This window comes from Haemorhous mexicanus, chromosome 3 (genome assembly GCF_027477595.1).
Source record: "Haemorhous mexicanus isolate bHaeMex1 chromosome 3, bHaeMex1.pri, whole genome shotgun sequence".
NCBI lineage: Eukaryota > Metazoa > Chordata > Aves > Passeriformes > Fringillidae > Haemorhous > Haemorhous mexicanus.
This window is the reverse complement of record NC_082343.1, coordinates 102,569,651-102,582,273: the sequence shown is the minus strand read 5'-3', so window position 1 is coordinate 102,582,273 and position 12,623 is coordinate 102,569,651. Positions and strand designations below refer to the sequence as shown.

The 12,623-nt window shown below is 39.3% G+C and overlaps 2 protein-coding genes across 3 annotated transcripts in view; both read left to right on the top strand.

The window, feature by feature from the left end:
• The window catches only part of MBOAT2 (membrane bound O-acyltransferase domain containing 2), an 89,250-nt gene extending 84,824 nt beyond the window's left edge, over positions 1-4,426 (top strand). The window contains exons 12-13 of the mRNA XM_059842847.1: positions 858-1,009; positions 1,513-4,426. Coding sequence (XP_059698830.1) covers positions 858-1,009; positions 1,513-1,735 — 375 coding nt within the window. The 3' untranslated portion in view covers positions 1,736-4,426. The remainder of the gene's footprint in view (positions 1-857; positions 1,010-1,512) is intronic.
• A 7,277-nt stretch (positions 4,427-11,703) lies between these two features.
• The window catches only part of KIDINS220 (kinase D interacting substrate 220), a 76,174-nt gene continuing 75,254 nt past the window's right edge, over positions 11,704-12,623 (top strand). For both annotated transcript variants that reach the window (XM_059842845.1, XM_059842844.1), the window contains exon 1: positions 11,704-11,857. The gene's annotated coding sequence lies outside the window, so the exon portion shown is untranslated. The remainder of the gene's footprint in view (positions 11,858-12,623) is intronic.

Sequence of the window (12,623 nt, the reverse complement as noted above, 5' to 3'; positions counted from 1 at the left end):
GCTAGCTTTGGATACATTCTTTAGAACAAGGAGTTCTAAAGAAGCTGAGGGTTAAGGAGGCTGAACAGTGTACAGCTTTTCAGGGGGCACTGCTTCAGTGCAGGTGACTGGGAGGTGGCAACTGTGATATCAAGCTGGGGTCTAAGGCTGAATTGAGCCCATTTTGGTTTGTCAGCCCCAAAGACAGAGGGGAGGAGAGGCAAAGATTTACTTATGTCTTTCTAATTATAGACTTAAATAAAACTGGACCCAACCCTGTGTGGTATTTAGATTGGAGTTTTTTAAATACTTCTGGTATTCAATCTTTTGAGCAGAATTTTAGAAAAAGACAAGATTCAGCTTAGAAATCTGAGTAATTTTATTATAATCCCACTTGATAGAAGTTAAGACTCCTGAAATATGTAATTAGAACTGATATTTTGTATATTCTGATATAAACCCTACTTGCCTTAAAATATCTTTTATTAACAAGTGTATAAAAATGGCTTACCATATAGAAGCTTTTGTCAGAAAGATTCTGGCCTTCACTTACTCCAATCCTCTATATTTACAGTATGGCTTGATAGAATACAATTTCTGCTTCATTCATACAAGCAGTACAAATTTGCATTGTATTTAGGGTAGGATTAATTTATTTAAATTCTGTTTAAATTGAAAAATGCTTAAATTCCCATGCTGAATGAATTGCAGGGAATTTGAACCAATTCTTGTTGAAGTTAATGGGCATTTTTATTAGTTCAAAGACATTTTACCAAACTGTAACATGTAAATTCATCCTATGTATGACTTTGTCAATGCAACAAACTTAGCTCTCAAGGTTTATTCCTCAGCTAACTTAGTATTACCTGCTTTTTCAGATAAGAAACAATATCAGACACTATTTTGTTCAGTCTCCTGCTGTTAAACTATGTTATGATATTGTAACATGGATGGCAACTCAAGCAGCAATAAGTTACACAGTCGTGCCATTTGTACTGCTCTCTGTAAAACCCTCTCTCACCTTTTACAGGTAAGCACATTCTACCTGTTTCCTTTTCTTTCACCTGGAGTAGAAGTATGTTCAGTAGCAGAAGATTTCTGAAGCTATTTTAGTGATACAATTCTAAGATCAATTTGTAGCTGAGCGAACTGTATTTCTAGTGCTCAAACAGTGTGTCTTGTGTTGCTCACACTTTCCTGTCATAACAGACTTATTTTTCAGGGGGCAGGGGAAAAAACTCAGTCAAAAACAAAACCAGAGGATACCTTCGAAATTACTATTTTCCCTTGAACTATTTTATAGTAAGACTAAATATTTACTTCCCACAAATAACTTGTGAAAAAAGTTGAAAGCAGACTTCTGTTCACTTTATACAGTCCTAAATAATGTAAAGGAAGACTTAATTTCTTCCTTATTTCCCCTTATTTTACTTTTCTTAAATAAAATACTAATGTTTTCATATCTTATGTGCAAAGTATTTCTGTTAGAGTGGTCAGAGTTTCACTGATTCATTATTTCTGTTTGTATTTTAGCTCCTGCTATTTCTGTCTTCATATTGCCAGCATCCTAGTGTTGTTGGTATTTCCACTGAAAAGAACTCAAAAAGGAAGTAAAAAGCATGAAAGTGTCCAGCCTGTGTGGTCCAGAAAGCTAGAAGAAGAAAGTCTTTTGCAAAAGAACAATTATTCCACAACAAATAATAGTTTCAGTCAGAAACAAGAAATAACCTGCAGATATCAAGCATTAAAACAGTGATTGAGGAAGTACTATGATGAATATATTTTGTATGTTTTCAGAAACCCATTTTTAGCACCTTTTAAAGGGGTTTGTATTTGTTTGCAAAGATATTTAGTAAGAAAAGAATGCATTACCTAGGAAAATCACATACAATAGCAAGACTGGAAACAAAACAAATTAACCCCTCCCATGCCATGTCCCTGTGGGTCACGCCTTATATGAAGATATTACCATTACTTCAATGGGCACTCAGGACTTGCAACGTATGTCCATAGGGTCATATGTGTGCCCTTTGCTGAATGTACGTTGTGTATCCCAAGGCACTGATGGGGTGGAATAAAATTGTGTCAGTCTAGGATTAACAAATGGAAATTAATATTTCCAACTGAATGACTTGCCTTAAACCCTCTATTTACTGAAATAATGTTTCTAAGTGGGTATTTCAAGTTTGATTTTATGTGAAAAGTATTTCAAATATATAACACTATGTGCTATAAAGAAGATAATGAGAGGAAATGCAGAGTCACTAGAAGACTTGGGAGTCTTTCAAAGGGAATTGCAATAAGCATCTCAGTATTTGGAGGGTTTTCTTATCTCAAACTATTAGAGTACATTACAGAACTGTAAACATTGATGCCAAATTATAGTTAGGTTTCTTTAATAAAGAGTATAATTACTCTGAATGGATTAAAATGGCCCTTCTGAATGGATTAAAAACACCTGAGGATTTACCTTTTCCATGGTAAGCTGGTAGCTGATAACTCTAATGTAGATTTCTTTTACTTTAAAAGTACCTAAACCCAATAATACACTGCCAAGTGGGCATTGCAGCCAGAGGGGGAAAGACAGCCACAAGGCACAAAAGACAATGTGCAAGCGCTGGGATTTCAATGAAAGTGCAGTTTTGCCCTTAAATACCATCAATACTTGTTCTAGAATAGAACTGTTTTACAAAAAGCAATTTTTAATACTTAAAGTTATTTTGAATTTTCAGGCATCAGTTAGTTCATGATGCTTTCAGTATAAAATAGCAAAATTACCTTGAAGCTCCAGCACATAGGTAGTCAAACACGAAATGACTATCACAACCAATTTCTGTATGCTTGATAATTGATGAACCTTTATCCAAAGAAGTGTGTGAATTTGAGGAAAAGCTTTTTCTTTGAATTAGAATTTTAGATGCAAATTTCATGTCATATTTCTGGGTAACATAATGGAAGAAAGAAATCCTTCAGAATATCTAACTGTCTGAATTATGGAAGTGTAATTCCATAAATCAAGGAAACAATGTAGTGGTTATATCTATTTCCAATCATTTATTGTGATGATGGTTAGTGCTAGAGTACTACTGTTAAAGGGCTACGTTTTAATTGCATATATTCTGTATTTTCATATAATTTTTTTAAGTAAACTCAAGATGTTTATCCATGTGGGGTTTACTCTTAATTTTAAACCAGACATAAAATAATACCAGAGAAAAATAATGCAGCTGGTTGATTAATAACTAACAAATGATTGAGAAAATTTTGTCATAATATTTTGAAACCTGGAATTTTCATCAAATATCTAGCTCCAGTTGGATGAGTATTCTTACTGCCAGAAGTGCAATCATGGTCCTCAACTTTGGGGATATTGCCACACTAAAATCATCACAGTACTCCCTGAAGTACCAGACCCTGAGTTAGGTCAGAGTTGTTTCCCTGCTGTCATGACTCTCTGGCCCTTGGCTCCTTGCCTAAAACTCCAGGAGGAAGAGAACATAACTTCCCATATATGTAGGTTAGCACTAATTAATCTATTCAGAAAGGGGGAACTGAATATGAAGTGAGAGTGGATGAGTCTGCTTAGATGAGGACGGATGTTCATTGTTTCAATGACAGCTGTATTATCTTTTAGATAAAATAATCTGACTTGTAAATCCTTACTTTGGTTGCCCAGGTAGACTTCCCCTTACATGGGGTTGTGGTTGTCATACACTTCTTTGACACCACATTATGGTTTTCTTTTTGTTAATAAGGAAGGGTATCCTAGTTTGTTTGATCATCCTTGTTAGATACAGAATCAGGAAAGACTTTTTTTGTGTTCTGCACTTGAAGGGACATTTACATAAAAGAACAAATCAGATTTGCACATTTCTGAGTGGGTAAGTAGAAATAGGGTTGATTCTTTCAGCATTTGTTACTCTTGAACTTGAATTCATCTTATTGGTGCAGTCTCCAAATCTATTTTAAAAAAACACTTTTGGATTCCAGTACAATGTGTTCTTTTCCTATTTATATTCTCGTTTTACTCTTGATTTACTGTTTCGGCATGAGCGCCCGTGTGTGCTGTGAAGGCTTACTAATTCTTCTTAATGAAATATGGAAACAGTTGTAAAGGCTCCTAGAAAATAAGGTTTAGGGTAGTGCAGACTGGTACTTTAATGTGAGTGAATTCAGAGGTACAGTTTTGTTCAGAAGTATGTTGGGAAGTTGAAACAACTAAGAAAATACATTCATACTTCCATGAGCACAGGTCGCAAAATACAGGTTTCAAAATTGGACACAACTGTTTTTCTTCATGATTTGAACTCAGTAATTGCAACACAAGAAAAATATTACAAGTAATTCTGCACAGAATTTAAGTGTAGTGTCCTAGGATTTACCCTTTAAATGCCATTGTTAAATATAAAAGTACTTTGAATAAAAATCTTCTCTTCACAAGAATGAATTTTCTTGGGGACTATGGAAAGAACTGTTTTATTTTAATGTCAGCACCCTTATTTTAGTCAGACTGGTGTTTTGAAGTTTCTTTCCCTCTGCTTTACTCATTTTCTGCCTTGCTATCACACTGGATCCTTTTTATCCATTCAATCAGAAAGTCAAGAGCAGCCAGCCTCAATGCTTTACATAATTTTTTGGTTTTACACACATCATTTGATAATACGGAATTTGAAAGAATGGAAGTGATTTTTATTGCTCTTCCTAACAAAAATTGTAGAAAGTATATTTCCTATAGATGTTTTGGACATGAAGGAAAGATGGTTTTAAAAGTATTCTTTCACTTATTAAATAATGTATATCCAAAAGGTAAAAGTGTCTCCTGTATTGCAGATCAGTACACTATGAAAAGTAAATGCAACATATCATTAATAATTTTATGGTGCTTTGCAGATATTTGCCTATTGTGAACAGTTCATTCAGGCACTTAATGAGTTAATGTTAGTAAATGAAGTCACCCCAATAGTAACTATTTGCTTGCTTAACATTTTTTAACTTTTATGATTCTGTATTAATGAGAGAGATATATATTACGTATTTAAATAATACTTTCAGTGGTGCCCACTACTGTTGTAATCAAAAAGGCTTTGTTTGTTTTGCAGTTACAGATATGCCCTTCTTATAAAAGAAATGTGTTCTTCCCTGGCCATTCCTTAAGGTGACATGTAGACAAGATTTCAGTAATTTGTGACATTTGAAGATGTACTACATGTAAAAATACTGGTATGCATTTCAATATGCTCTTGATTACAAATCACACTTTAGTGAGAAGACCATGAAGAGACCTTGGTATATTCCCTGCTCTGCACTGACATATGGTGTAAGCTTTACCAATATAGTAAATTATTTATTAGAGAAATTTTACACTTTAAGAACTTGTTCCATTTCCCACAGGGGAAAAAGTAATATTAATATAAATGCTAGGCTTGTATGACAGGATGCACACTAGGTAGTTTTGCCTCTTTTGATGGCATTGATTTGGATAGTGGTAAAATGTCTTCTGATGCAGAGGAGACGGTTGAGATCATCTCCTCCTAATTCATATCAAAAGTAATTTTAACAAAATATAGATTTTTTTCTCTCAGAAGCTTTGCAAGCAAGTTGTTGACAATTTTTTTTAAATACATGATCAAATGTGTCTTCACGTTTGCATAAAAATGTGTAACTTGCTTATATGTAAACTTTCACATGTTCAACTTTATAAGTTGGCCTTGAAAGATAAAGAAATTTAAAAGCACAAGTTACTGTAATTTAGGCTTTCATTTTCCCTTATCTTTAATTCTTTCACTTTGTAATTCTCATTGAATGCTGAAATCAGGCTTGAGAATTTAATTTTCATTGGAAATTTTGAAATACTACCGTCTATGTAGAAAAGTGATCAGTGTTAGAAAAACAGATGGAAATAAATTTAGGGATTTTAATATGATGCAAACTATGTATAAAAAAATACACATTGGTTCTGTGCTGATTCATGACAGTATTTCACTACATGATTGACCTCTATGTATTTATTTAGGTCCAGTAATACTCTGAACTGCACTTGGTGTATTTTTAAATTTTCCTGTTTAAAAATCAATTGACAATAAGCACTTCAATAAGTATTTAAATGCTACTTTGAATAAGTAAGCAGGCACTGAACTGAGCCTACTCTCATAAGATTACCAGATCTGACTTCATCTCAGCTAGTTTGCGCTGTCCATCTTCATCCTCAGATTTTTGGTGGAAAAGGATGGCAGTGGAGAAGTCTCTGGTCAGAATGTGTCCCATCTGTGGCTGGAAGGGTCTGCCACAGTTCCCACAGGGAGCTAACCCTGTGTGCAGAGCTTGGCAGAAGTTCTACTTGCTTGTGACCCAGGCTGCAGCTGCTCTATACTACATCTGGCTGGATTTTTGACATGTTTCCTGTCTTAATCTAGACATTTTGCAAACACCATGAAATCCATGCATCCACAAAGTCACCCTGCAAAGTTACAATTACAAATATTGCAACACTTGTTTATTATGGTAAAAGCTAAATTAAAAAAAAAAGATTTCTTAAAAACTTATTTCAGGATGGGCTTTTTGTTGGTTTTTTTACAAAATCTAACCATCAAATGTATCCATTTTCATCACATTAAATATTTGGACCACAGTTTTGCTCAGTTTAGGTATACAAATGTGCAAAAGCAAATGTTGCCACTTTACCATCATTTATCCATTAGCTGTGTGTCCAGTGACTTAGACACGATCTTGGTTGTAGATGGTTTTAGATTTTCTGAACCCATGTGCATATCCATATAAACATTGCATAAATTTTGAATTGAAAAACTGTGTGACTTCAGTCTGAGATCTGAGGTAGGGCTACTTCTGGAGGAAGGTTTTTGTCTTGCTAGTGACTCAGTCCAGCACCTTATTCCAGACAAACCTCTTGGCAAAAGAGACCTCTGCACAATCTTCTTCCTTCCTTTTGTTCTCTAAGGGGGGGAGGTATCCCAGGCAGGATTTTCATTTACGTTTCTCTATAATATGTCATATGAATAGATAGCTGGGGTCCATGCTCTAGCCAGATTAGACTTGAAAACTGGGACAGTGTAATCTGAAACAAAAAAATAGAGAAAATGGGGTGCCTAGAGATCGGTAATCAGAAAGTGCAACACTGCTTATTAAAGGTGCAACAATTACTACAAAAAGTTAAGGAGTATTTGCCTATGCATCTTTTGCCTTTCTCTGTGTTTTTCAGTTCTCTTTCCATCTTTTCTTTGTACCTTCTTTTGTCCAGTGGTGTTGACTATTTCTGTGGAGAATCTGCTGACGCGTCTTACTGTGACAAAGGTGTCAAAATGCTACGATAGTAATTAGATAGTTACTCTTAAATCCCAGACCTCAGATGTGTTCTAGATCAGTTAGAAGAGAACATTCAAAATGTATTGGATGAAAAATAGTGTAAGATGGGTAATATAGCGCTATTCAAAGATGTTGTAATAAGTTATTCAACTCAAGAATTTAAAATATGGAACTTTATTCTTTCCTGCCTTGGTTACACATTCAAAGGAATAGTTTTACCTCAATGCAGAAGTAGTTATGCCTCCAACCACCCGTATGTTAAGGTGAGAGAACACCCTAAAAGTGGATAGCTACAGTATTCCTAAATTTGCCTTTCCTGGTTCAGATTATAATACATTGTCAGTGAATTTCATTTTTATTATTCCAAAATATATATTTTTTAAAAAGTGTTATTTTTCAACAGATCCATAAACTAAGTGTTGGTGTATGGTAAAATTAAAATACCACTGTTAGTTACACTGTGATTGTGATATTTTAATAATTACTTATTTCTAATTTGTCTCAGCAGTGCTGCAGAAGCAGCATGCTGTTATGTTTTAAAGGTGTTTTTAACTTGCCTATAAATGTTCTTTTCTAATTTGTGTCTTTAAATCTGATTAAACTGTAGTTTAAAAAAAGTGAACTTGTTTTTCTAAGTTCTTTGCTGTCTGTCTTTAATGAGTGGTGAAAACCAAAATTATTTTAATGCTGTTTCTCCTTTTAGATTGCTAAATATACAGTGCATGCATTTACACTGTTATTTGGAATGTTGTAGTTCAAAACTGCATTTATTTAGTTTTTTTTCTAGAGCTTATATACAAGTATATGTATATAATTATTTTTCAGTAGAGCTAGTAAACAGAATTTTGAGTCTAGCTTAATCAATTTAAACCCTCCATCTCAGAGCATATTGGTACCTGATGAGCACTGCTTCTGAATATGACAGCTGGGGTGTTTTTAGCTTGAGAAATGGAAACCTCATAACTGAGACATCATTTGGTGCTTTGGAGAAGCTGTTGCTTTAATTGCTGGTTCCAAAGAAGCAGGGCTAAATGGGTACCATACATGCACATTTTTTTTCTTTTTGAAACTCAGCTACCAGGATTCTGATAAGGCAGGTTTTGTTGGCTGGTGACAGTATGTCAAAGCTGGCTGAACCTCCTGGACCTGCAGGTTTTTACTGTGTGAGCTTAGACTGTTGGAGGAAATAGGAGATACCAAATGTCACCACTAAAGAGGGGCTGTTTCCATCACTTCCTGTTGCACACTGAAGCATTTTTTCTCTATGTTTAGAATCCTCTTTTAACAAGTGGTATCACAGGAGATGAAAATACTTGCCATTCCAACACAAAGGACTACAGATGCAATTTTAGAAGGTCTGGTGAAGGTCTGGTGTTGTCATTTTAACCAGAAGTTAGACTGCAATGGAAATTGCCTTCTCAAATACACATTCACAACGGAGTCAGTCAGGAGTATGAAGTGTCCTCATGAACTAAACATTGCTGCATTTAATGAAAAACTAATTTGAAGAGATTAAACTAAAACACAGCTTTCTGCTACTAAGTGTTGTAAATTGTTGCTGCACAGAAGGAGTCATAATTGAGAGTATCCTGGAGCCAGCAGATATTTTCCTGTGCCTGTAATTAACTTAGTTCCATCTCAGTAATTTCCTAATAACGTGCAGGATGTTTCAGTACAGAATACAGAAGTAGTTCTAGTGGGAGATGTCTTCAACCTAATTACTAGGTGAGAGTTGGAGATCTGTCCAGAGTTTGGCAGTACATCTTACAGCTCTTCCTAAGGTGATCATATAAAGTAGCAAAGGACTTATTTCTCCATGGGGGCTGCACATGATCTTTCCAAACTGAATAAATAACAATTGCACCATGTTCACCATGTGAATTAGTCACTGGTGGGAAGGTGTTGCTCCTAATCTAAGCATAGGATAAAATTTAGAAGAGCACAAGGATGTCAGGAGCTGGATCCATCTGTAGCAAAAGTGGGTGATAGTGAAGGACCATACAGAAAACTGCCTTTTCTGCCTCCATATTCACAGTGTTTGTACAGTTCCTTTTAGATGAAAGGAGCTACTGTTTCTGTCTGAAATTTGTAACTACATGGTGAGAATACAGCTAACACCTGATGGGTAGGAACACTGTGATATGGGAAGAAAGATTTGCATGATTGGAGATTATGAAGTGAGATACTAACACACATTTTTGTATAAAGTTTGAATAAAGAGTAATATCTTGAAAGTGTTTCAAAATCTACAAACCTTAAGAGGCTAACACAGGCAGTCTTGTCAGACTGTGGTTTCTCTTAGATACACAAGATTATATGGGTGCCTGAAGCATTAGGACCACTCTTCCTTGAGTAGTGGCCCTTATGCTTATGTTCAGGTGGCACAGAGAGCCCTTTCCAGCCCCACACTAACTGCAGGGACTCATCCTCCATTTGTTCACATTTCATTTCTGCAAATAAGTGTAAAGAAGGAGAATGTATTTTATGTTCTTATTTTTTCCATTTTTCAGATGAACCAATATTTTGGTGCAAGATTAAGTGGATTTAGCTTTTGAATTTCACTACTTGTGCCTTTGCTTTGTGTTAACAACTTTAGAGCAGGTAAGGAAGCTGTATATTTTATCAGGGTGTGAAGACTTTAAGGTCATCAGAGAATTCATGCTTAAAAAAATGAGCAAAGCCCTTGCTGCATGGTTTCTGGTTTATAAGTATTTGGGGTATAGAGGAAGACCTGTCAGATGTTTCTTTATGAAAGAAACAGTCATGGCTCTTTACTGAGATTGAAGATCTCAGGGTTGTAAAGAATTACATCAATGCTTTGACCCTTGAAACTCAGTAACCTTAGAAATAAACAGTACTGTAGGAACTATGCTTCTTTCCCTGGCTGGTTTGCCAGGGAAAGAAGCATAGTTCAATTGATTGTTGCCATCATTGGTTTAGGCAAGGTTCTGTGATCTCCTGGGGAGATGTTATTGCTGTAGTCATCAGAAGTCATCTCATCCAGTTGTCCAGATGAATTAAACACATCCATTATCATGGATTTGGACTGTGCTGAAGATGGAAATTTTCAAAATACCCATGAAGCTGCTTGGACATTTGGGCTGTGAGGGAGTCTGAGAGAAGCTGGTGGGTCTCAAGATATGTTGGTGGTATTGCAAAATGTGCATTATGTCAAAATTATCCTTAACAGGATGTACTTCATATTTGGTCTTTATATACTTTCAAGTCTACTCAGCAAGAAAGGAGACATAATCAGAACAGATAGCAGCAAGCAGGACATCCTGGAGCTAACAAGCTGTAAGGATGAATTAAATCAAGATGTTGATGTATGTCTATGTATATGTTGCCACCTTGGCAAAAGACTCAAGGTCTATGGATCCTATAGTTTGTCTATCTTCATTAATCTACTAAAAATTACTATGAAGGTCAAAAAGACCCTGCCCTTGTGAAGACCCTTCTCCTGAGCATGCACAGAAGTCATCTGGGGTTATGTACGAAAATTACAACCCAGCCATGAAGGAGAAGCTGCACTTGGGAGGTTACTGACACAGCTTTTGTGCATAAAGCACAGAAACATAAAATATTCTGAGTTGGAAGGAACCCATCGGAATTATCAAGTCTAGCTCCTGGCTATGCACAGTACAACCCCAAGAGTCACACCATGGGCCTGAGACATTGCCCAAACACTTCTTGAACTCTGTCGGCCTTGGTGCTGACAACTTCCCTGGAGGGCTGGTTCCAGGGCCAACCACCCTCTGGGTGAAGAACCTTTTTCTAAGATTCAGCCTCAACCTCCTGACTCAGCTTCATGCTGTTCCCTCAGGTCCTGTCACTGGTCCCCACAGAGAAGAAAGAGATGAGTGCCTGCCCCCCCGCCCCTTTCCCTCATGAGGAAGTTGTAACTGCAGTGAGGCCTCTCCTCACTCTTCTCCAGACTGAACACGACCAGTGACCTTAGCCACTCCTCGCATTTCCTCGGCTCAAGGCCCTTCACAACCTTCGTTGCCCTCCTTTGGACGCTCTCTAAGAGCTCAATGTCTTTCTTATATTGCGGGGCCCAAAACTGCCCCCAGGGCTCAATGTGCGGTCCCTTTCCGTGGCGCTGCTTTCCAGCCTCTCGTTCCCCAGTCCTTCCGTACATCAGGCATCAATTATTCACTACCCTTTTCCTCCTTCTTTTCTATCATTCTTTTCTATCAGAGAGCACCCGGCGGGTAACTGCTGGTGGCTCTCCAGGGCGGTGCCACTCTCTGCGCTGCCCAGCGCTGCGCTCCGGCTCAGCCAGGCCCGCTCCGCGCCGGGCCGGCGGTGCCGCGATGCTCCCGGGCAGGGCCGTGCCTGTGCCCGCTGTTGCTGCCGCCCGCGGCGATGGGCGCGGTTGGAGCCGGGCGGAGCCGCCTCCGCACGTCACGGCCCGGGCGGGCGGAGTGCAGTGGCGGAAGATGGCGGGCACCGCCGGGCCCAGCTGAGCGGCGCTCGGGGCCGCCGCCTCCCTCTGTGTCAGGCTCCTTCTGGGCCCAGGCAGCGGCCGCAGGGGCCGAGTGTGCCCGGCCGTGGGGTGAGTAGCGGCGGGAAGGCGGGGGGTACGGGCCGGCCGCGGAAGGGCAGGGGAAGGGCACTGGCTGTGGGGGAGGCGGCGCTCCCGCTGCCAAACAAAGGGCGCGGCGGGGCCGCTCCCCGCAGGGCCCCGGGGAAGCGCTGGGCTCGGGCGCTTTATGGCCTCCGTGGCTCGCGGGCCCGGTTTCCTCACGCCCCGGTCCCCTCAGTGGGGGTCGGGAGCGGCGGCGCGCCCACTCCGCTCTGCCCTGGGCATCGCGGGGCTCCGGTGGTGCCGTGTGCGGGGCGGACCGGGCTCGGTGTGCGAGTGTCGGGAGCAGCGCCCCGTGGGTGAAGCGTTCCGCAGGTGCCGCGGGCACGGCCTGGCGTCCCTGTCACCCCTGTCCTGGGGGTAGAGGATCCTCTTCTATGGCGTTTCTCTCATGTTGGCTTGGAAAGGTAGATAAGGGTTCGACTCATCAGGAAAGTTTTTGGTGTCTAGTTTCTAAGGTAAAGAATAACAGAATGACTGAGGATGGGAGGGACCTCCCCTGGTCATAGGGTCCAGTCCTCCTCCTCGAATAGGGACAGCAAGAGTGGATCTCCCGGATCGTGCCCAGAGGGCTTTGGTGTGTCTCCAAGGAAGGAGACTCGGCAACCTCTCTGGGCAGCTTGTGCCAGTGCTGGGTCACTGGCAACATAACAAATGTTCAGACAGAGACTCCTTTGAATGCAGAGAAAGGCAGCGAACCTGGTGAAGGGTCTGGAGCACAAGTCCTGTGAGGAGA